Here is a 24,943-nt window from a genome sequence, read left to right on the forward strand (position 1 = left end):
AACGAAGCTTCGAGGCAGGTCAATTTTCCTCGAGGAATTTTAATAATCGAGGTACTCGAATCACTCGAGGAATCGTTTCAGCCCTACTCTAGTTTGGTTTGGGTTTAAAGAGTTRATAAAGGAGGCGGTTGAAGGGAGAGATGGATGGATTATTCGCTCGGATTAATATCACTTGGGAAATGGTTTTGAAAAAATGTTATGTTCACAACTGGGCCATTGTTAATTTGATCAAACTGTTAGAGACTGTTTGCAAAATCAGAACTATGAATGACAGTTTTGAGACACCTATGGTGTCATTTAATGTTACCTCTATAAGAAAAAATGGCCAACATTGACTACATCCAAGTTAATGAAGTGTGAGTCATATGCTTTCATTCAGACAACTCTAACATAAATGCTGCGCAGATGGAAAATAAGAAGCAAACTTTTACAGTGATGTGGAAAAGAAGCAGAGATTTCTTCTTTTTCCTCTTTTTGTTAGACTTTATTTACTGTTACAAAAGTCGTCTGGACTGGAGTATTTTTTTTTTTATAACTACATGGTATTTATGTTGAAATTTTGCCTTTACTGTAGAGTATTTTTCATTCCTTATGTTTTGTATATGTTTTATATTCAATTGTTGTGTGAGCCTGTGAATTTGTAGATGTTGCACAGAAATGTCATCTTTTGTGAGACAGCAAAGAGTATTTCTATTCTAAGATCCTAACAAAATTTTAATGTGGGTCCAAGATAAAAAAAGTTCTTAGTTGATGATTTCCTTTAGCAAGTGTATTAAACCAACATAGGGCTTTAGAAAGTCTGCTAATCCACTACTAGCAGAGCTAATTTTTAGCATATCCATTTAGCATTTTTACTAAATTGTAATACATTTAGCGTACTTAGCTTACCCTACATCAAATTTTCCATCTACATTTCAAAGCGATAGACTTTTAGTTTAATAAAGTTTGAGAACTTATATTGAAATGTTAGAAGACTCTTTAAGCAGCAGTTTTGTTTCCTATCTTCACATTCTTTCTTTATTACAGGAACTTTAATGAGCCAGTACATCAAACGAATAAATGAGGTTTACAGACAAATACAAGACTTGCATGAACCACCAGAAGTGTTAAACCCATGCATGCAAAAGTTCACATTTATTAATTGTTTTAGAGTCTTTTTATTGGTACTCATCCTTTTCTCCACTAGTGATTAMATTTTCTGTACCCATAATGCATTACTGTTCTACTGTTTAAAATCTTCTTGATGTGCTGTGTGCTTTCTGAYYGGTCAATTAGGCAAAATTAGCAACATAATTAGTGTTAGCAAAACTCAACAACTATAAAAATGAAACCATGAGGGGARATGTCTGTTCTAAAGAATCTCCTCCTGAAGTGCCACCTTACAGGTAGGCGTGTCGCGACAGATGTCACCTCTTATAGGCCGACATACTCCATGCCATGTGGTTAACACATGGTGGGTWCCACCATGATTGAGTTTAGTGTTTTAGCAATAGCTTCGACTAAATACCGTGTTGGACTAGTGCTTTAGTGTTTGTTTATGATTAGTGCTGTGGGGTTAGCAGAGCTAACTTTTTAGTTAGCAGTGTCGATCACCYCTATTCTACAAATAACACACAAACATTAATAATCACACTTAAAAATACATATATTTCTTTTTAAAYGTTTAAAAGATAAAATAAGTTATAAATATAAGTTTTATTATTTACTTTTGAATTAACTGAAACTTTTACTCTTTTAGCTTTCAAGATCAATTATTTATATAAGYGCTCAAGAAGTGCAGCTTAATGAACTCTATGATTTCTCAGGTTAAACATTTTCTCGCATGTGAGTCCCCATGTGAAACTTCAAACTATGCCTGCCACTGAAACACTTTCCACAGGTCTGACAGGAGAAAGGCTTCTCCCCCGTGTGGGTCCTCATGTGATCTGTCAGGTGGCTGCGCCGTGAGAAATACTTCCCACACACTTCGCATGGRTAGGGCTTCTCTCCCGAATGCGTTCTCATGTGAACAGTCAGTAGGCTACTCCGAGAGAAGGACTTGCTGCACAACCCACACGGATACGGCTTCTCACCTGTGTGAATYCTCATGTGGACGTTTAAGGCACTGTTGTGGGTGAAATGTTTCCCACASGTGAGACACGGGAATGTCTCGCCTGTGTGAGTGATCATGTGGACGTTTAGGTGGCAGCTCCGGGAGAAACGYTTCCCACACACCCCGCAGGGATACGGCTTTTCACCCGTGTGGGTTCTCATGTGGACGGTTAAGGCGCTGCTTTGAGTGAAACTTTTCCCACAGGACAGACATGGGTAAGGCTTCTCACCCGTGTGTATTCTCATGTGAGCGGTCAGGCTGATCTGCCTGGTAAAACCCTTCCCACARGTCACACACGAGAAAGGTTTCTCACCCGTGTGTGTTCTCATGTGACGAGTTAAATCCCCRCTGTCGTTGAAACCTTTGCCRCACACTTCGCATGGATAAGGTCGCTCGCCCGTGTGAGCTCTCATGTGACGGGTCAGGTTACATCTCTGAGTGAACGTYTTTCCACAGGTCAGACAGGCGAACGCCTTCTCACCTGTGTGAGTTCTCATGTGATCATTTAAGTAACTGCTGAGTGTGAAATATTTATCACAAACTTCACAGGAATACAGGTTCTCGTCCCGGCTTGATTCKGAGTCTTCAGGATTGCTCCCTTCCTGGTTCWGGTTCTCAGCTTCTGGAGAGTCCTGGGAGTCGRSTCCATTCCTGATTGGTTCTGGTTCCACACAGTSTCTTTCCTCAAAGGAATTRGCCTCCTGCTTCAGTGAGACCTTCTCCCCATCCCGACTAATACACATTTCCATCTCTTCCACTTTCACCTGCAGGATTTCCAGTTCCTCTGGTTCTGGTTTTATGTGCTGATTCTCTCGCTCCACATGGTTCTGCGATCTGTGCGGAGTCTCTTGTTCCACCTCATGTTCCTCTTTGACCTGCAGAACTTGTAGTTCYACCTGTTCTTCCTTTATCCCCTGATGTTGTAGGGCCGCCTGGTTCTCGGTTACATTCAGAAGTTCCTGCTGCTTCTTGCTGTCTGTCATCTGCAGCGGTTTCAGTTCATCCCATTCTTCTTTAATCTGAACAAGTTCTTCTTTCTCCTGGTTCACATTAGAGTTCCCATCCTGATGATCTGTGAAATTCTGCTGTAGACGATCTGAATAGGCAAACAAACAAAGGAACAATGTTACAGAMTACTTCGTGATCTACAGATTAAAAATTTGAATTTTAGATTTAATTACTATCCATACAGTTGATTAATATTTTAATCTATTGAACTGAGTGGGACTTTGATACATTTTTTGGAAAACCTTTAGCCTCTTTCTAACTTCCTGTTTTATGACGTCTCTTGAAAGCCGAACCTGCAAGATGAAAGTGTGTTTGAGGCCAAACTCTTACATTTTCCTTTTCTGTTTTTGCTGCAAAAATAATTTKGAGAAGTTCTGTAGGATTCGCTCATATAGTGTAAACTGTTCATGTTAATTAAATGACCAATGTGGAATTATACTCTTGACCTTTGACCTCTCCTCGGGACATAATTTTATCTGTATTAATGGTACTATTTCAAGCAGGTACTTGAGAATGTTGTTTTCATTTAAATATTAATGATGTTTAAAATCCTGTCTTTTTTCAGGTGAAGTTTATCTGCATCAATTTTAACATTTTTGCAAGACTGAAGATTTTTTAAAGTTTTTTTTTAAGAAATAAATCTAAAAAAAAAAAAAAACAGCAAATTTGACTGCAACATTTTGAAAAAGATGCCACAAAATCAGTAATTTTAGGCAGCAACAAACACAAAAAAACATCCTGGAGGGACGGATTATTACAAGCCGTCCAGCTGCAGTAAACAACTCATCCATCTTGATCATAGGTGTCAAACTGAAGGCCCATGGGCCAAATCTGGCCTGCCATAAGTACKTATGTGGCCTTCCAGACTCTAAAGAGTCACATAAATTGAACATTAAGATAATAGTTGTGTGCTTAGACAGTATTTTGTATGAAACCAAATTACATCACTGTGAAACGATGTTAAAAATTATTACATTTTAAGAAGTGCTAATCGATTGCAGAAAAAAATCTCGCCAAGTATTTTTGGTCAGGTCTCTAGAGCAAGCATCTTATTACTCTTGAAATAAGACAAACTTAATTTAAAAGTTACTTTTCAGTAAGATATAGTGACAATTTTTAGTACATTTCTTAATATTGATTAAAAGTATTTGTTATATTGGCAGATCAATTAACTTATAAAATGGGGGAAATATCTTGWTATACGTGAAATAATCAGCCAGTGAAAATACTCTGACTTCAGCTCATATTTCTTGCTGAAAAGCTTTTTGTAAATTAGTTTTGTATTTAAAGTGTACTAAACCTAAAAACTAAACTAAAAACACWTGGCAAGATTTTGTGTTTTTGCAGTGTTGGCGCTTTATTAATGGGTAGTTTTATTATTGCATTCTGCCACAACCGACACGTTGAGGAAATTCATAATGTTGATGYGACTCCAAATAAAATAAGCTTAACTTTAATGAGATGAATAAGATGCAGGGAGTCATTTTTACGACGATAAGCTCATCAGGAAGGACGGCTGTGTGTTTGACCCACTGCAGGCGGGAGGCAGAAGGACTTAAAATAAAATGACATCACTAATCACGTCTTTAATTTAGTTTGAATTAGTTTTCTATCTAGAATCTTCAAATCTCCGTTTCATTCTCAGTGGTTCGATCATAGCGGCTGCTGCCTGTGACCAGGAGGTTACGCAATAACTCGGTTCAGACACAATCACAGCCTGGATAAAAACGTCAGCAGCAGGAMTCATTCTGAAGTTATATAAAGTTACTGTTAATTTTACAATCTTTTTTTACACGACTCTCAGAAAATGAGCTTCCCCCTCCCCCCCCCAAAAAAAAATAGAAATAAATATTCAACCTTTGTCAAGCTGCATAATTCATTTACTCAGCGAAACAAAAACTATAAGAAAAGCAAACGGACAACTGGAGTGAGACCTGATGTTTTAAACCATGTTAATATTCTAAGTTAAACAACAAACTGAATATTTTCTCCACGACCGCATCATGTATAGCAGGTGTTGGATTCTGACCATCACAGCTCCCAACAAGCTCAATAAGTGTTTACATACTTAACATTTCTTTTATCCTGTTTTAATATCTGCTGGAAGTGGGTGGAGTACCCAAAAAATTGTACTCAATTAAAAGTAAAAAGTAGTTCCCAAACTGAGGAAAAGTGAAGCCTTTCTCTATTTCTATTCTATTCTTTGTCTGCTGACATTCACTCCACTATTTATTTTATCCCTATAATAATCYATAAATAAACACACCAACCTACAAAGTGCGTTTAAAACCCGATGGCGTTACAAACCTGCTCCGTGTCGGGTTATTTGAGGTGTTTGGTTCAGATCCAGCAGCCTGTGATCTGAATCCATTTCTTCTTCTTCGGTCGTTTTTTAACGAACTCTAAGTGGCCGAACTGAACATGTTGTTGTTGTAAACACTCACATCAGCGTCATTATACGGCTAAAACGATCCAGTTCTGCTCACAGACAGGAATCCGATCTATTACGCTGCTATTAATGTCTTGTTGTCTCAATATAGCGCTCCGGGGGAAAACCGGAACCCAACGTTTCGTTCCGTTTCACGTTTGTCTGGAGAGAGGAAGCCAAAACAGTCTGAATTTAATTATTGCTCCCTACTTCATTTGAAAATATCCTTGCGAAATTTGTTAAGAAATAAGCAATGATAATATTTTAACACAAACCTTAATAACAAACTGTAATTAATATCTACAGCTAAACCTCTGACAATAAATTAGTGCATACATATCTACATAAGTACTTGTAGTAAAAGTGTTGTTTCATAAGGTTTTAGTGCAAACATAAATTCAGTAAAATATGACATCTTTATTACATCATACCTTATTATGTTTAATATAGCTTTTCAAATATCAGATTAATAAGCAAAAATGACTTTTTACTTTAAATTTTTGCAAGTATGTTTTCTTGTCCACTTTTCTTAATACTTTAGTTATCTGCATTTAGTTTTGTTTGGTTTGAAAACAAATACTACTTTTCTCTGAGTAATGATATTTTTAACAGTTAGAAATAATTCAGCCATTTGAAAAGAGTAAGTAGAATTTACTAAATCTTGAGAACTTAAAATAATTTATTTCAATAATTTATTTGACCAGGTAGTTATTTTTTTATTTTCTTCTTCTTCTTTTTTTTTTTTTTTTTTTTTTTTTTTTTTACCATTGTTTTAATTGCAGAATCTGGGATTTTTGATCTTGACATGGACTTTGTCATACATTACACAAAATGTTTATACACCTAGTGAGAACTAGCAGAGAAAAAGTTTCACAGCATGATAAAAGTGAATCTGCTTCTTGAGGTCCAAAACCTATTATTTTCTTCTTTTTTTAAATCCAAGAATAGTCACATAAAACTAAATAGTGTGATAAAAATAAAGCAGCAAATATTAAAAATACCAAAGAAATTTTAAATCTTAAGATATTAACATATATGTAATAAAATTTGGGGTTTTGTGTCGTAACGTTTAAGCACTTCCTTAAATAAATTTTAAAATGTTGATAATTGGTTGATAAATGACGTGTAATTTTCAGGAAACGGTATTTATGAATAGAATAAATTATAAGAATTATTATCATAATTTGACTCTTCATCCCTTGTTAGACGAACACGTTTTCTTAAATTAAAATTTGATGGTGAAATAGATTTATTTTGCAAGATCTATTTTAGTATTTTGAGCTTTTCCATTCAGTTCCTGCATCTGACCAGAGGGTGGCGCCAGAAATAAACCATTCTTCGACTTCCGTCGCGTAACCTCTGAACCCGGAGGTTCCCACGTGGTTCAATGGAGGCGAGCAGAGGAAACGTGCAGAAAGCCGAACAGAGAGCCGGGATGAAGAAAACAGAGAAAACGAACAAAAAGAGGAGTAAACAGGACGATGAGGAGGAGGAGGAAGATCAGGTGAGACTCTCACTGACAGGCAACCGGAGGAAGAGGAGGAGAACTGGGTGAACTGGTCAGGAACTGGTGGCTAGCTGTTAGCATATGCTAACACACAGAAGGCGAAGCAAAACAGTTGAGGGATTGTTTGAGGTTGAAGAAAAGGAGACAGTTTTCTGTTCTGATTTCATCAGATTGGATGCGTTACGAGCTGCAGACCGGGCTGTGACCTTTAACCTTAGAGTTTATTAAAGTTATACCAGGAAACTGCTGTAAGAGATGACAGCCCACGAAATGGTTTATTCCCCACATCAAATAAAACTGTTTTGGACACCTTGCAAATAAAATGCACAACATTTGTAGTGCTAAATATAACCTGTTCTCTAATTAAACATAACATGAAATCGCCTGCAAACAACAAGTTTATACACACAAATATCCCTCCAGTAAGACTGAGTAAAAAAAAAAGTATTTTATGTAAAAGCAGTTTAAGCACAGAGTAACCCTCAATGACAGGTTGGAACCTCAAAAGGATAAAACAAAGCAGCTTTCATGTTATCTGTCAAAAGTCTTGCTCTCTCTCGCTCTTCTGCAGCCTGATGGAACCACAGACTTGAAACTACAGTTTTTATTTCAATATCTTCTCACTTCTGGGTTCATTTATAAAACCGCCTTGATACTAAATGTTACTTGCGTTAAAACATCTTCCTTCATTATTAGCTTTGTAGTAAATATGGTGCTTTCACTGATCTGGGAAAAAAAATGGGATTTTAGGGTTTCTTGGTGCTTTTTTAACATGTCTGACCCTTTAATATGTTTACTACATTTCGTCTTGGAGTTTGGTGTTAAATGTCTGTTTGCTCCTCAGCTCTTCAATTTGAACAACAAATCTTTGGAAGAAGATGATGAAGATTTATCAGACAGCGAGGAGAGCGTCTACTCAGGCCTGGAGGATTCTGGGAGTGACCCTGACGAAGAGGAAGAGGAGGGAGAAGAGGGAGGAKTAGATGAGGATGATGATGATGATGATGATGAACAGGACCAGAATGAAAAAGTACTAATTCCTTTGGCAGATAAATTAACTTATGGGAAAAATGTCTTATTACTAAAACTTGTACAGTTTCATCAATAATAAGGAATTATTTAGTTTAAACAAACATCTATTTCTTACTGAAAAGTTGTTAGCTTTGTCTTATTTCAAGTGAGCTAAAATATTTACTCTAGAAATTAGAGAAAATTACTTGGTGTGATTGTGTTTTTGCGCATGGTGTAGAAAACAATGTTTTTAATTATTAGGTACAATTTTTAAAAATGCAGTTTTTAGCTGTTTATTCATTGACTTATGTTACTAAGTGTGTTATTTTTTTAGAACTATTTTTCATATTACAGTGGATACTATTTATTGAAAATGTTTTTTTTATTTTAAAATGGTAATAAAATGTTAGTGACCATTATATTACTTGAAAATAGCCTAAACAGATTATATCACATTAGCATCTATAAGGGAGTTTTAGTTAGTAGGACTAAAGGGAAATTTTGCTCTTTAAATTGTAAAAGTTTTAGACCTCTGATGAACCTGATTGCTTGATTGGTTGGTCGCGACTCACCTGTTCAGCTCACCTGATTGGCTGCTGTGGTACTTTTCAGTCGACTGTGAAAAAGAGCAGGAAGAAGGAAGGAGCAGATGAAGAAAAGGAAGCGAAGAAGGAAGACGAATACGACCATGACACGTCAGACGAAGAGGTGGGACGAGTTTTTGAAAATCGGATGCTCTCTGATCTCCAGTGTTTTCGTTTTCTCAGACGGTTCATTCAAAATCTGCTACACACTCTCAGTTTAATGCAACTTTTTTATTAACATCAAATCTGAACACTTTTTGAAACGCATTAAAGCAGTTTTATTGCTTACAAAGTGATATTTTGATTCTTATAAAAATTAGGGCTGAAACAATTAATTGGATCCATTATAATTAATCGTTGACTAATTTAGTAATCAATTAATCGTTAATTGGTGCTTACAGACTTAAATTAGGAAATTTTCTGACTTGCTACAAATCATCAAGCAAAAGAAATGCCATGCTGTTGCATTTTGGGCATTAGCATTTTTTTTATTTTATTACTTAAAAAATGAATTTAATGACTATTTGCATCTCTTAATATGTTTGTATTATTTAGTAAAATGGCTTACATGGTTAAATGTAAAATGTGCAAAAGGGGCCAATCTTTTATCAGATTAATTGATTAAATTGTCAGAATAGTCCATTACTAAAATGGACTATTAGTTGCAGCCTTAAAACAAAGAAAAACTAATTGGGGGACACATTTCTGTGATGCACACATTAAAATTTTTATTGTGAAGATGCCACACCTGCAGAAAAAGGTTTGGTTTATAGTTTCTTGTGCTTCTGTTCCCTCCTGCCTCGTCGCTATTTAATCCAGGATTTGCGCAGGTGCTTGAAATCCTTGAAAATGCTTGAATTTCAGTCACGTGTTTTCAGGGTTTGGAAAATGTTTGATGTTCAAACAGCATAGTTTTTATCTGTGTAATTGAAGTAAAGGTTAGGTTATATTTTATACATTAACAAAATTATTATTATTTGTTAAATTAGTGTTTTATTCTCAGTCATGCATATAAAGTGTGTGAGATACACTAAAAAAACAGTTTATTATAACAAGACAATAGCAGTACTAAATGGTGTCACATAATTATGAATTTCTTCTTTAATGTATTTGTTTTGTTTATTTCCAAAGTGTAGTGCTGGAAAWTTTTGAAAACTCATCTTGAAAATGCTTGAAACATGTTTGTGTTTTACTGTGGGAAAAATGTGTGAACGCTGTGAATCGCCCTGCAGGACATCAGGAACACGGTGGGAAACATCCCCATGGAGTGGTACAAAGACTTCCCTCACGTCGGCTACGATTTAGACGGGAAGAAGATCTTCAAGCCGATCAGGAACAAGGACGAGCTTGATGACTTCTTGGACAAAATGGAGAATCCCGACTACTGGTAGGAACAGGAAAGATGACAACTGTCTGTTTTCCTCGTAGTTTCAGACAGGAAGTCGTGATGATGCTTTTCTAAATAGGAAAACGGTTCATGACAAGAAGACGGCGAGCGACATCGTGCTGACGGAGGAGCAGATCGAGTTGGTGAACCGTCTGCAGAAAGGACAGTTTGGAGACGTTAATTTCAATGAGTACGAGGTAATGATGTTTACTTCAAAGTTTAAAACTAATCAAGCAAGTAGGACAAGAGGAAGCTTGTGCAAACACATCCAATAACAAAATAATTAACTGACCAAAACTTTTATGTTTGTAAAAGAGGGAGAAGTGAGTTTATCTCAGTTTAATTAAATGTATCACTAGTAGTTATCAGAAATATGTAATAAAAAACCTGATGTTGAAAGTTTTAACCTTTTAATACACAAGTTAAAAATGAAAAAAAAAACACACAATGCTAAAACAAGTACAGAAGTAGAAAAACAATATTTAAATTCCTGTCAATGGCAAGAACACAAAGTGAAGAACGAACACAAGATCATTAAACCTTCGTTTCGTCATTCATGGAGCATCGGAATATTTCCTGTTTGTTTTTCTAAAACAAATCTCCAAGGTACTCCAGCTAACATTGTAAACTCATAAAAGAAAACATATTAACATGTCTGTTCACTTTACACAACCAGCAAATAAAAACTAAATAATTACAAACTGACTTTAACAACAGGACAAGGAACTTTACTGACCCATAATAATACCGTATTTTCCGCATTATAAGGTGCATAGAATAGATGTTTCAGTTTGGGTTGCCAATTTGTTCCGTACTCTATTGTTACACGTCTACATTGTAAAGAATTGGTCTTCGAGTACTTTATATAGTAGGCTGCCCCTACTATGACAACTCATTGTTTCACTCACAGTGTTGGTGTTGCGATATTGTGCCCAACTGCTTTCTGGGTAACACAGACCAACCGACACGCTGCCGCCATAGTCTCTGTCTCTTCCTCCGCCCCCCTGGCTTTAAATATATTATCAAACTTTATTAACAAACCAGCGTTCTGACAACTATCCCAGCATGCACCGTGCGCTTCTTCTTCTACTGGGAAAATGAAGTCGGCAGCTGCTTACCGTAGTTGCTAGACTTGTTGTGGCTCAATATTGGTCCATATATAAGGCGCACCGGATTATAAGGCGCACTGTCGGTTTTTGAGGAAATTGAAGGTTTTTAGGTGCCTTATAGTGCGGAAAATACGGTAATAATAATAATACAGCATCAGAATGATTAACTTCTTCAACAGGTCTTGTAATACATAATCTATGTTTTACAAGAAACAAATAAAATAACAGTTTTGTGATATTTGTGCTGACTGTCAGCTCTGCTTCGTCCTCAGCCCACAGTGGAGTTCTTCAGTAATGACATCATGATTCATCCAGTCACAAACAGACCTGCAGACAAGCGCAGCTTCATCCCTTCACTCATCGAAAAGGAGAAGGTAAAAACCACCAAAACACTAATACTTTATCAGTCTCTCGCGTCTCTAAATGTTTGAATTCACCTTCCTGCAGGTCTCCAAACTGGTTCACGCCATCAAAATGGGTTGGATCAAACCTCGGCGGGTCCAGGACGACAGCAAGGGGCGGTTCTACGACCTGTGGGCCAATGAGGACTCGTCCATTCTGGCCAAACACAAGATGCACCTGCCGGCTCCTAAGGTTCCTCTGCCGGGTCACGAGGAATCCTACAACCCTCCGCCGGAGTTCATGTTCACAGACGAGGAGGTCGGTCTCCTGCTAAGACCAACGGCAATAAGCAATAAATCAATCAATCCCAAACCAGGAAGTTGGAGCACATCACCYAGTTCTACATTTACTCCCTGTAGCTCAGAGATTGGACTATAAAATACTGTTGTTAGTTTATAAATCACTGATTGGATCAGCACCTCAATATGCTGAAGATCTGCTGTTGTTATAGCAACCTTCCAGAACCTCTCAGGTCTTCTGGTTCTGGTTCTGCTCTGCATCCCCAGAACCAGACGAGGAGAAGCAGCTTCAGCTTCTATGCACCACAATTCTGGATCAAACTTCCAGAAAACTGCAAAACAGCCGAAACACTGAGATCCTTTAGATCTCGACTAAAAACCCTCCTGTTGCTTTTGATTAGTAATAAGTGGAACATTGATCAACATATTTGACAATTTTTACTATGGCGTTTGACAAAATGTGATGTTTGTTTGTTTCTGAATTGTCCTGTATAAATAATCCTGACTCGTGGTCCGTTTCTTCCTCTCTCCGTTCACAGAAAGCTCTCTGGGAGCAGCAGGACCCGTCTGACCGCAAGCTGCCCTTCATCCCCAAAAAGTATCCCAGCCTCCGTCATGTTCCAGCGTTCTCTCGGTTCATCCACGAGAGGTTTGAGCGCTGCCTCGACCTCTACCTGTGTCCGCGGCAGAGGAAGATGAGGGTGAGCACCTGTTCGTTACTCCTCCGTCCAGCAGGTGGAGCCGGTTTGTGGTTTTAACGATTCCCCGTCTACCTGCAGGTGAACGTCAACCCAGAAGATCTGATCCCCAAACTTCCCAAACCGAAGGACCTGCAGCCGTTTCCGACAACCCAGGCTCTGGTAAAATAAAAACAAAACGTAAAAGACGCAAAAATTAGATGCTTTCAACTTTGGCGGAATCAATTAATCGTGATTAATTGGTTATTGAAATAATCATGTACTAATTTAGTGATTAATTAGTCATTAATAGGCGATTCAAAAGGCTATTGTTGAAAAAACAACAAACTTTAAGCAGTAACCAACCAAAAAATTTACAAAAATGTTTTTTTATTTTATTCATTTAAAAAAAAATAAAAAATTTACTCGTCTATAAATATGTTTTCTACCCAAAACTCCTCAGGTAGCAGTTTTAGCTTCATCTGGTTCAAATTTTGCAGTAAAAAAACTCCTATTAATCACCTTTTGCTGCCCAATAATTAATCAGTTAATCCAAAAATAATCTACAAATCGTCTATAATGTATTGATAAGTCAACTTTTCTCATTTTGATATTAGAAATATATTTTTAGCTACAAATTCATAATTTGCTACAAGTTATCAAGCGTTCACTAAATTAATGCTTTGTTGTTGCATTCAGGCAGTATGTTAATTTTTTTATTTAAATAAGGAATTTTTAAATGTATTTCTAATATTGCATTAAAAATCAGCAAAGTGGTCCAATTGTTTTTATCCGACGAACCAATTAATCGTCAGAATGATCAGTACAATAATCGATAACTGCAGGCCTCGTTTCGATCTTTACCGTGGCGTTTCTGTGTCCAGGTGTATCGAGGTCACAGCGGCCTGGTTCGCTCCATCAGCGTGTCGCCATCAGGACAGTGGCTCGTTTCAGGTACCTTTAAAGTGTTCTGACATTAAATGATGCAAACATTTGGTAAAAATCCATCACTTTTTAATAGCAAGCCTAGTAAAATAAAACTGTGCATGCTGAGTGAACAAAACATTCTTGAATAAAATCGGTCGTTTGCTGTATCTGCAGGCAGTGACGACGGCTCGGTCCGGCTGTGGGAGGTGTGTTCGTCTCGCTGCCTGAAGACGGTCCAGGTGGGCGGAGCCGTGAAGAGCGTTGCCTGGAACCCGAACCCGTCGCTCTGCCTCGTGGCTGTCGCTGTGTAAGCGTCTGTTTTCCGTCTGGTCCCCTACGCGTCTCGCCAGAGCTGGATAATTTGGCTGAAAAAATGTAGCATGATACAAGCGCTTCATATCAGTCGATATTGATGGTTATTGATTAGTTTTTTTTTGTTTTAAATATCTGAAATACTGACAAGCCATTGATGTGACCTTCCCTGTTTTACCCAGTTTTCACTCTACGCCATTGTTGTTTATTTTTAAGCAGTTTTGAGGCACAGTGGTGAAACCTTAAACTGCTGCTGCGCCAGTTACTCAGCAGATTGTTGCTAGGTAACCATAGAATGAGTTGGTTGCTAGGTAACCACAGAGAGTGAGTCAGTTGATTTCACCAGCTTTGCTGAGCTACCAGTGAGAGGTTAAGCAGCTAAAACATTTCTTCTGCCTACATCCCCCAGAATGCTGTGGGGATGTAGGAATATGTAATATTTTGAAAAAGAAATACCAGACTCATATCCTATATCAGAATCAAACTACTTTGTTGAGTGTAAATAATTAAAAATGTAAATTTTGCTAGCAGTTTGAATAATTCTGGGCTTAACTGCATTTATCTAGCAAAGAAAAATATTATTAGCTTCTATTGCCAATGAGTTAACCTGGTTATCAATCCGGCGGACCTGGATTGAAATCAGTGAAATTATCGAATATCACACATTGCGAATGGCGATACATTTTGTTATTGATTTGTTGTCCAGCCCTATGTCTCACGTCTTGTTCTCGTTGGTTTTTGTAGGGACTCTGCAGTGTTGATCTTGTCTCCAGCTCTGGCCGATAAGCAGGTCATCTCGGCGTCGGAGAGGCTTCTCTCCGCCCAGCAGGAGGAAGGGCCCTCTGAAGAGTCTCAGCCTGTAGTTTGGTCAGAAACAGAGGGGGAGGAGCTAAATCAGGGCCTCCGCCTCAAAATCCAACATCCCAAGGTGAGATGATTCCCCTGAATAGATTTAAAACCATGATTCAAAGCTGCAGTATGTAACATTGTGATGACAGTGTGGTAGGAGATTGATGGTCTGTGGGAAAATCAAGCTCCTGTGCATTCTCCAACAGCCAATCAGAGCCAGGAGACGGGTCTTAGCACTCCTATGAATGCTAAGGCTAGTTAGCATAGCCACCAATAACAGCAGATAGTTTTTCTGTAACATCAAGTTGTTTCTTCACATTAAGTAGTGAGTACATGAGGATGATTGACAGCGCTTAGACCCGCCTCCTGGCTCTGATTGGTTGTTTTTGGTCTGTGTCATATTAAACTGTGACAACATACTGACATTTTTAACAAATATGTAAAAGCAACATTTTTAAATAAAAGTCGCATACTGTAGCTTTAAAGGGAACTAACATAGAGAAATGCGTCTCCTCAGCCGGTCCACCAGGTGACGTGGCACAGTAAAGGAGACTACCTGGCGTCGGTGATGCCGGACCACTCCAGCCACCTGCAGGTGTTCATCCACCAGCTGAGCCGTCGGCGGAGCCAGAACCCCTTCAGGAGGAACAAAGGCCTGGTCCAGGCCGTGTCCTTCCACCCCATCAGGCCCTACTTCTTCGTGGCGACGCAGCGGTCGGTCCGGATCTACAACCTAGTGAAGCAGGAAATGACCAAGAAGCTCCAGGCCAACTCCAAGTGGATCTCCAGCATCGCCGTTCACTCTGGAGGTAGGTGGACGGGTTCTGTTCAGTCCAGTGTCACTGCTGGGGGCGGAGCCTGAGTCTCACCTGTCTGTCTGTCTGTCTGCCTGCAGGTGATCATGTGATCTGTGGGAGCTACGACTGCAGGCTGAGCTGGTTCGACCTCGACCTTTCAACCAAACCGTACAAGATGCTGCGGTACGTTATTATCTCTATGGATTAAGGCATTAATGAACCAATTCATCTCAATAATTTAAGGTTTTTCCTTTTAAGGGACTTGTTAGTTAATTATATATAATATTACTTTAGCTCAGAAATTCACTTAAAAATGAATTAAACACACTGACACATTTCAGGTTTTTATTGTTTTTGATAGTTACGTTTTCAGAAAGTTTAACTGATACATTCAGTTCAGTTCATTTTATTTATACAGCACCAGTTCACAACAAATGTCATCTGAAGACACTTTGCAAAAATAATTTCAGGTGAATCATGCATTCATTGATTCTAGTTATCCAACAGTAAATTACATGACATTGAGTCACTTTTTTTTTTTTTTTTTAGCTGCAGGCGCAGCTTTTTCCACAAATGATCAATCGTACAACAAAGGATCAGAATAAAATAGAATTTATTACAATTTGCACACAGATGCATTGTAGGACAATCGCATTGGTATTTTGTATGTTTCGTTAACTCAGTAGTAGAGCTTAAAAAATAAATGTATAAAAATTCAGAATAAATATACAAAGCAAACAAGCATTTAAAATATGTTACGCTTCAATGTATAAATAATTAATACACAGAGGCTTAATATATTTTTTAATGCATGTTTGCTTTTTATCTTTCTATTTCATCTTATGTACATTTATTTATTTTAAAAAACAAAACCTCTGATACATTATTGCTATTTAGGTAATAAAATGTTTTTGTTGTTTTTATTTGAAAGGGAATTTAACATTTGTTTGCATTTTTCTGCATTTCTAATGTTGCATAAGTATTAAATAAAAAATCAGCAGAATGTGCCAAAAAAATTTTTTATCCAACTACTCAGTTATCAAATAAACAATAGAACAGTCTGTTACTAAATTAAACATTAGTGCAGCTCTAATTATAAACATTTTGCATTTATTTAACTTTAAGTTTATCTGAATTATCAGATATAAAACATTTGAAATATATTACCGTGCGTAAGGAATACATGTATATAAATAATAGAAGTTTGACTGAATGAATTGTAGGTTTCATATTTTGTTTTGGTGTTTTTGTGTCTACTGAGTGCTTTGGTTCCTCCCTGCCCATCAGGCATCACAAGAAGGCGGTGAGGAGTGTGGCGTACCACAGAGGTTACCCGCTGTTCGCCTCGGCGTCGGACGACGGATCGGTCATCGTCTGCCACGGAACCGTCTACAAGTAACGCCTCCGCCTGCTCACATGCCACACACCTGTTTTAGGGATCAAAGTGTTTCAGCTTTTCCTTTCTCTTCCAGCGATCTGCTGCAGAACCCACTGATCGTCCCAGTCAAAGTTCTCCGGGGTCATGTGATCACTCATGACCTCGGCGTCCTGGACGTGACCTTTCACCCCACGCAGCCCTGGGTGTTCTCGTCCGGCGCCGACGCCACCATCAGACTCTTCACCTGAGAACCGGCCCTTTATTTCAGTGGCGGGGATCTCTGCTGCCTTGCTGTATCCTAGCAACCAGTCAGATCTGGTTGCTAGGAGGTCCTTTCCCTTAGTTTTTGTGTTTGTTTGTACTCAATAAAATATAACATTCTTACTCTTCATGTTCAGTTGCGTTTTAATCTGCATAAAAATCTGTTTTAAACCACCGAAACAGATWYAGTGGGGTTTAAAACATAAATYGGAACCAATCCACCATTTTGTCATAACTGTTCTGACCCTTGTTAGAGCAAGTCAATTTACTGACATTGAATGAAAATTATTCAACAAAAAGAACCCACATTTATTGGGATCTTTGACAAGTTAGTGCAGAAAACTGTTCAGTTATTAATATTAATATTTAACATCCTGAGGTACCAAGTGTTATAGAAGTTTGGTGATTTGGGTTTTATTCAGTTTTTGTTTTACTTTTTTGTTTTTAATCATTGAAATAGAGTTCAGATTCCTTTTTTATATTATTTACAGTATTATATGTACTTTTTTGAATTGCTTTATCACGTGTGTAAGAAAATGTGCTCATTTAAAAGAAATGCTTTTATTAAAATCTAAAAATAGGAATAAAAAGATTGCTTTTTAAAATTTCAAACAGATTTTGTTGACTGAAGGAATGCATGCCTCTGGATTGTAAAGCTTGTAAACCTCTGTTAGGAACTTTTAGTTTGAAAGCTTTTTGTGAAGTCGCAGCTTGTTTCCGGCGGACCTTTTCTGGTGTAACACCAGATCATGACGACAGTACACAGAATCACACCGATCCGCGAAAACTGTGTTTACACCAGTTGTTATTGGTAAATATGGTTAAAACAGCTATAATTTAAAAATAGATCGCTTGCATGTTATAGTTGATTGCGCTTTATGCTAGTGCTAATTGGGGGATTGATACTCGAATGTAAATAAGTATAAAGGACATAAACAAGTGTTAGCTTTAAATAAATCAATATCCGAGCTGTAGTTAACTTAGTTTGTAATGTAATATTTCTTATCGGGTCTAAAAAAAATKTATTTTTGTGTATTTTTTCCACCTTTTACATGTTTATTTAAAAACGTGCTGAACTGCTGTCCCGTAGGTCTCATTATTTAATTAGCCTGGATTTTCCTGTTGATTTTCGTGTTTTCTGTTCTTGTTTTGCAGTGAGGAAAATGTGTGGAAGCTGTGTGAGTTTGTTCAGAAAGAGAGAACTGCTCCACTGGARCAGCTGTTTGTCGTGTTTATCTCCAATGACAGGCGGATGGTGAGAAGCTGGGGATAAATATGAACCTGAATATAGATTCCCTATAAGCCAGTTAGTAAGAGACGTGTTGAGATTAATGCAATCTTTATCCAGTTACCAACAACTGTATTTTCTTTCTTGTAATAATTATAGAAAATTAAGATTGTGATTACTTGAATACTTTCTGTTGATATTCTAACATACTTTTGTCACTCGCAAGAGGTATAGAGATCAGTTTTTTATTTTATTTTTACATTTACTAACATTACTGGGAAGGACAAGCAAGTGTTGTTTTTTTTTACATGCTAATAATAATCTGAAAAATATGGGGCAGATTGTAGAACCACCATCTGCAGATGGTTCGTTTTTTATACTGAAAAACAGCACAATTGAAGCTGAGTGTGAATATTTTTCYAAGCCATCTTTTAGGTTAGATTTTATCACAAAAACTTACAAATTTTATTTAATACAGCTCATAAAGAAACAGATGTTGACCAAAGTGCTGCACAATTCATTCAATTAAATCAAGATTTCAATAAGAAAAATATATACAGCTCTGGAAAAAATGTATAGTCCGTCATTGAAAACCTCCTGGTTATCCCACCAAATTCTGATTTCTGAACTCTTCCTGAGTTAAAACATTAGTATTGTAATTTCAAAATGAGTATGAACTTGTTTTCGTTGCATTATTTGAGGTCTGCGTCTTTTTTTTTTCTTTTTTTTGTTTGTTATTTTGATCATTTTTCATTTTCTGCAAATAAATTCTAAATTATTGCTTGGAATTTCTGAGACATTGTCAATGTTCATTGTACTCGTATATTAATAAAAAGTAAAATGAGAGGAACTGATCATTTTAAGTGGTCTTTTAATTTTCCAGAGCTGTAATATTGAAAAGTAAAGTATTAAACTACAAATGTTCTCCATATCTGTCATTATAAAAGACTCAAAATGAATAAACGCGAAAGAATAAAAAAATGGATCTTATATAATTTTCTTACAGTCTCGGTCCTGAAACTTTTAGAGCAGCTGATTTTCCTCTGAAGCTGATGATGATCTGTTTTCCCTCAGATTCCTCTGTGGAAGCAGAAATCCGGACATGGCGACCAGCCTGTGATCTGGGTCTGTTGTTTCCTCCACATGTTCATCCCTGATTGTGATGATGCTGTTTCGTTTTGGCGTCATTAACGGTGTCTCTGCTGTGTTTCAGGACTACCATGTGATCCTGCTTCAGGCGCGCCCTCAGTCGGACTCTCTGGTTTACGATCTGGACTCTGTGTTGTCRTTTCCCTGCAGCCTGCGGCTCTACGGAGCCATGGCCTTCCGCTCAGACCGCCACATCCGACCCGAGTACCACAGGTAACTTGCTGTTATAAATTCCCTAGTATTGCTGTCTGTTTTTGTTAAATGCTGGTGTAAAAAAAAAACTAGAGTTTTACATCAGGCGCTTGTTGGGCAGCTAAGGGGTCCTTAGGAAATTATATATTTAGCCGTTAGTGGCAGTTATTCTTCGGTTACGTTCATACCGTTTGTGATAAAAGTGGGTTATAACGATCCGTTAACGATCGCTAAATATTGCTTTGAATGCTAATGAGGCGCYGTATTTCAACGCTGATTGTAGTTGATGTTTCTTTGCAATTTGTTTATTTTTTCTCATTTCTGCGCTAATATAAGCAAAGGGTTACATTTGCCATGTTCTCCAAATAGCATTAGTTTCTGGCCGCCAACCCACCGACAATGCTAATATGTGAAGAAACATTAACTTTTAGGATGTTGTTCCTCACTTTCATTCAATATTTAATCGTTATTACATTTGTTTAGCATAATATCTTCAGATTTTTTTTCAGTTAATTTGATCTTTTTGTTGTCAAAAACTTTTCCATTTTGTTTTGCGTTTGCYAAGTTAGCTGGACGAAGTTTCTAAATCTAACTGGCAGCCAATCAGACAGATTAGCACAGTAAATTACATTTCAACACMTCATTTTAACATATATTTTATACAATTATTGAAAAATATATTTGATTTATTGGGGGAAAAAAAGTTACAATTTAAAAGCAAACATATTTGAATTGTTTAAACTTCTATTTTTTTGAGCCCCGCTAGTATACCTTGGTGGTCTTCACTTTGAAAAGCACTGGGCTAGCTCTCCAGCTTAAAGAGGCGTTCACAGCTAACAAACAGTACAGGGGTGATGAAGGTCACACATCTCTGATGATGCCACAGTAATGTCTGCTGGTGTCTGTGACAGGAAGCTGCGTGTGATTCCTGCTGACAGCTTCCTGTTGAACTTTGCGTCTGATCGATCTCACATGAGGAACCCTGATGGAACCTGGAAGATGCCGCCTCCTCTGTACGCCCCCGTCCAGACGGCAGGTAGAAGGTCTTCCTTCAGGGTTTATTTATGTTTTGAATWGAGATGCAGCTTGAAGCATAATGTMAAAACKTTAGTTTTACATATTCAAGAAAGTTGGTGGAAGTATAAACGTATCAATAATCCCACTCTTTACATATGTATTTAGATTTACTACATGTTTAATCCGTACATATAAGAACTAAACCCGTATTTAATAGTTAAGCCATCAATTTAGTGTCTAATTAATTTTAATTTTAGTGGCAAAAACAATCATTACTTCTTCAAATATCACCAAAAGAAAAACTAGCATTAATAACAAAAACAACAATAACTGAACTATTTTATATACTATATCTAACAATAATTATGTGTTTATATGATAATTTTAACAGTTTTATGTTTGGACAAGTTTTATTCGACTTACTGATGCACTAAAGTTTTTTTTTTGTTTTTTTTTAGTATTTCTGAATTTGCATATTTTAAATAGAACATTTGCTCCTTAGTCTTAAATAGTTTTTGAAGATTTTTTTCTGTAATTTTGTTATTTTTGGCTTTGTACAAAGTTGGAGCTGCCTGTAGTTTCACTTTGTCAATAAATTTAAATAATTCAAGTTTTACAAAAAACCTGTTAATAAATATCCCACCTTATSGATTTTTAATTTCTTTTTTTGTGACGTTTTGTAATTATTTCCCCAAATCTCTACATAATCACTTGCGTGTTTTCTATGATGATGATGATGATGATGTCACTGGTTGGACGCCTCTCCCCCGCAGAGAGTCAGATGAACCTGGATGACTTCATCAGTATGAGCCCTGCTGACGGCTGGGGAACCGTCTACAGTCTGGATCACTTCCTGCTCACATTCACTGGAAACCCGTCCACAGAATCRTCTTCATCTTCTTCACCCTGATCTTCCTCAACGCCACCAGCAGCAGCAGATGTGGCTTCATGACATTGTTGCTTCAGGTGGYTCAGAATCAATGGTTGTGTTGGACTTTTATCCTGGTTCTGATGTCRGATCCTTCRGTTTTTTCTAACATTTTCAGATATTTGACCTGTGGATCATTGTCTGAGCAATAAAATCWTTTTTTATCATCTTTGAACATGTTGACATTAAAATCAGAGGCTGAGRAAAACGAGATGGACCAACTTCTAGATGGAAAAAGCAGAGTGCGAGTGAAACGTTGAATAAGAAACAAAAGCTTCATTTAACCAACATTAGATATAAAAAGGTGGTYATTTACTTTTTGGGGTCAGGCTTTGGACCCAAACCTCAATCTACGTCTAAAGCTGTGAAACTATCAGGGTTTTTTTCCTGCTTGAAAAAGTTAATGACTCAAACTGGTGCATCTCAATATAAAAGTATAATAGAGTTGATCTAGTTTAGTTATTTAGTTAAAAAGTGAAACTCATAGATTCACCAGATAGAGTGAAATAATTAAAGGGGGCCTACAATGCTAAATTCACATTTTGGGCATTTTTGTACTTCCATTTGGGTTTCTACTGCTCCTAAAAGAGACTCAGTTGGTTATTTTTTTGTTTTATTTCTTAAAATTTTTTCACTGAGTTTTTTTTTCTCTTTCTTTTTTTACTTATTGTAAGACTGAAAGAAATAGAAACATAATATTCTGTCATTTTTATTTTTGCAAAATTTAAAGTTCACAATATCTGCACAAAACATTTTACATACTGTCTAGAAAGTAAAACATTCACCTGCAGTATTTCACACGTCTCTCTAATCCATCAGCCACAAATAAACCAGTTTAACACCTAACACAGGCGTGTCCAAAGTGTGGCGCTGAGGCCATTTGTGGCTCTTGAAATGATTTWGTTCAACTCCAGAATACAAGTCAAGAATGGTAAAAACAATAACCAAAAATTTTTCTTAAATAAGGCAACAGCCTGAAGCCCTTTTTATGTTTTGGACCTTTAATGATGTATAGATTTAAACTTAGCAAGTAAAATAAGCAAACAAAAAAGCACAAACTAATTCTTGCTTTTTTGATTTAATGAGTTTTGTGGACTGCAAATAGTTTAAATTAGCCAGATTTGGTCCCTGGGACTAAAAGTTTGTGTTGCACATATAATTAGTCAATGTAGTTTCCTACAGTCAAACAGAAGAATTCAATTTAAATAAGAAAAGGACCTAAGATGTGTCGCTAAGGCCCCCTGCTGGACGTACTAAACATCTCTATCAAGATGAGAGTTTTTTGCCGTTTTGGGTCATAATCCTGTTGGAAGACCCATGAACTGCAGCAGAGATCAAACTTTCTGTAACTGGTCGGCTCTTTTCTCCCCAGAATGCCTGGATTACTTGATGCAGACTGAAAACCCCCTGAGCCAGCTGCAGCAAAGCAATGATGGAACAAAACCAGGCTTCGCCACATAAATTATTCATGACTACGATCCCTCTCTAACTTGTTCTGCAGCAGAATCACCTGATAAAATCAGATGGGTTGGGTTGACATTCCTGTAAATGTGGAGGTACATTTAATCAGGAAGAAGCAAAGAGAGCTGATCGACTTTACACTCTGTATTACAAGAGCTTTGCGCAGTAAGTTCTTTTAAATGAGGATCTGTACTGTAAACTACCACTTGTTATTTTTGGCCATCGATACCGAAGTGTTTTTTTTTTTTTTACTTAAGTTGATCTGAAAATTGTTTACTGAATTGGATGAAAGGTTAAATAACTTGGGTTGCAGTGTAACTAGATAATGTTAGTTTGTGTTTGCCTTAATTTCTTGATAAAATAATCTATAGTCAATAAATAATAACTTATGTTAAAATTAATGGTGTTCAGTTAACCTTGAACAGCCTTACTAAACCTGATTTATCAATAATTTAACCTCGATTTATCTGATCTTTATCAATTCTCAGCAGGATGTTATTTGAAATCTTTATGAAGTATTTAAGGTCAAAATGTCTCTTTAGAGGAATAATGGGTGGAAACGGCAACTCTGAACCCGATGAAGCAACAGGAGGAGAAGGAAGTTGGAGCTCTGCTCTCTGTGTGGCAGCAGCAGCCGTTTCTGGTTTCCTCTGTAAGTTAAAATAAACTCATTACATGTTTTAATTACATAAAAGCTCATAATGATAACATTGACAGATAATTTCAGATTAAATTCCGTTGTTATAAAACTGGTTGGTTTCTGTTAGTCATTTTCATCTTGATTCTCGGTGTAAAATAATTGAACAGATGTGCCTAATAAAGTGACCAGTGGGATACAAGTGATCATGATTTTAAGTTAATTTCAATTAAATATATCTGGTTTTATCCATGTACACTCATGAATGACCCTCAAGTATTTTTTATGAATTCACCAGTTTTTATTCTATTAATAATCAAATAGAGCCATCACCGTTGTTATGGTTTATTTTAAGCCAGGTTAGTTAAGGAAACTAATTGCATTGAAATGACTGTTTCTGCAGGGTGGCAGAATCGAGAAACCAAGAGAAAAATGAGAGAGATGGAAATTAAGCTCCAGAGAAACAGGGCCTACATCCAATGCAATTATTTGATGTCACATGTTGAATCAGCACAACATTTATTACCATCCAATGAAGAAATCTTTAACGACTCCTGTACAAGGAGGAGCCACTTATTATCGTTATCAAATCTAGAAGACTTGGAGGATCTGCTGGTGGAAAGGCAACATCTCTACTGCAGCTACTTCACACCAAAAAATCGACGGGAGATGCTGGAGAAGAAGATTATGGAGAATGTCTCGACTCCAGCAACAAAGGAAGACCTAGAACAGATCTTCAATGAAGATCGTCACTGTGCTTCCTGTCTGTCGTACCTGTTAACTGGAGACAAACGAAAAAATGGAAACCTGATGTGGAAGATGCTGAAAGAGTGGAGGAATGGATTAATCACTGGTATCAATTTTCCCAACATTAAAAACGTGAGTATAAAAAGAGATATTACGTCTCATATACTTTCTAAGAATTATAAAGCATTAAATGTTTTTTGTATCTTTGTTTCCACAGATTTTAGAAGAGAAAGACACTTTTCAGCGCTGATTAAATTTGATCATGATGAAGCTCATCATGCAAAGTTACTCTGCAGGGGTTTCTGTATCTGGTTGCCAGAACCACAACAACCAAAGTTTTTATTATCTAGTGTGAAGAATGTTAAATTCTACTTGGTGGTATACGGGTGCCAATGGAGGGGCATTTTATAATCACATATTGACAGCTCCAAAATAATAATTCTGCTTTATTATATAATAGAGATGTGCCGATCAGGTTTTTTCCTGCCCATACCGATACCAATCACATACAGTAATTATTATTATTATTTTTTATCATAAACACTACCGGTTACATTATGTGGAAAAAGGAACCATGAATTCACCTTAATTTAGACAAAAACTTGTTTTTAATAAC

At 37.0% G+C, this 24,943-nt stretch overlaps 3 protein-coding genes and 1 long non-coding RNA gene across 5 annotated transcripts in view; 3 read left to right on the top strand and 1 right to left on the bottom strand.

The window, feature by feature from the left end:
- Positions 1–17,098, top strand: part of bop1 (BOP1 ribosomal biogenesis factor) — a 40,465-nt gene extending 23,367 nt beyond the window's left edge. The window contains exons 2-18 of one of the 2 annotated variants that reach the window (XM_008422338.1): positions 6,823–7,032; positions 7,880–8,065; positions 8,659–8,754; positions 9,863–10,017; positions 10,097–10,214; positions 11,399–11,500; positions 11,574–11,786; positions 12,307–12,468; positions 12,547–12,627; positions 13,329–13,398; positions 13,546–13,678; positions 14,428–14,611; positions 15,050–15,341; positions 15,428–15,512; positions 16,617–16,724; positions 16,802–17,000; positions 17,032–17,098. In XM_008422338.1, the coding sequence (XP_008420560.1) occupies positions 6,916–7,032; positions 7,880–8,065; positions 8,659–8,754; positions 9,863–10,017; positions 10,097–10,214; positions 11,399–11,500; positions 11,574–11,786; positions 12,307–12,468; positions 12,547–12,627; positions 13,329–13,398; positions 13,546–13,678; positions 14,428–14,611; positions 15,050–15,341; positions 15,428–15,512; positions 16,617–16,724; positions 16,802–16,955 (2,256 nt within the window). In that variant the 5' untranslated portion in view covers positions 6,823–6,915 and the 3' untranslated portion in view covers positions 16,956–17,000; positions 17,032–17,098. Of the gene's footprint in view, positions 1–6,822; positions 7,033–7,879; positions 8,066–8,658; positions 8,755–9,862; positions 10,018–10,096; positions 10,215–11,398; positions 11,501–11,573; positions 11,787–12,306; positions 12,469–12,546; positions 12,628–13,328; positions 13,399–13,545; positions 13,679–14,427; positions 14,612–15,049; positions 15,342–15,427; positions 15,513–16,616; positions 16,725–16,801 lie in introns of both variants that reach the window. The other variant, XM_008422336.1, reaches the window with a different exon arrangement.
- Positions 990–5,637, bottom strand: LOC103472584 (gastrula zinc finger protein XlCGF28.1-like). Its single transcript, XM_008422334.2, has 2 exons — positions 5,408–5,637; positions 990–3,188 (listed from the first exon to the last, which is right to left on the bottom strand). The coding sequence occupies exons 1-2, from the start codon at positions 5,469–5,471 to the stop codon at positions 1,807–1,809; spliced, it is 1,446 nt and encodes a 481-aa protein (XP_008420556.1). The 5' UTR covers positions 5,472–5,637; the 3' UTR covers positions 990–1,806.
- Positions 17,099–17,592: 494 nt separating the features above from the next.
- On the top strand, positions 17,593–21,657 carry ntaq1 (N-terminal glutamine amidase 1). The gene is made up of 6 exons (XM_008422324.2): positions 17,593–17,779; positions 18,124–18,223; positions 19,271–19,321; positions 19,410–19,558; positions 20,449–20,573; positions 21,328–21,657. Exons 1-6 carry the CDS (start codon positions 17,718–17,720, stop codon positions 21,462–21,464), a joined length of 624 nt encoding a protein of 207 aa, XP_008420546.1. The 5' UTR covers positions 17,593–17,717; the 3' UTR covers positions 21,465–21,657.
- Positions 21,658–22,130: 473 nt separating this feature from the next.
- On the top strand, positions 22,131–24,113 carry LOC103472649 (uncharacterized). The gene is made up of 3 exons (XR_001777060.1): positions 22,131–23,108; positions 23,486–23,595; positions 23,984–24,113. It is a non-coding gene; the product is annotated as an uncharacterized LOC103472649 (long non-coding RNA).
- Positions 24,114–24,943: the final 830 nt, after the last annotated feature.

This window comes from Poecilia reticulata, linkage group LG11 (genome assembly GCF_000633615.1).
Source record: "Poecilia reticulata strain Guanapo linkage group LG11, Guppy_female_1.0+MT, whole genome shotgun sequence".
Classification (NCBI taxonomy): domain Eukaryota; kingdom Metazoa; phylum Chordata; class Actinopteri; order Cyprinodontiformes; family Poeciliidae; genus Poecilia; species Poecilia reticulata.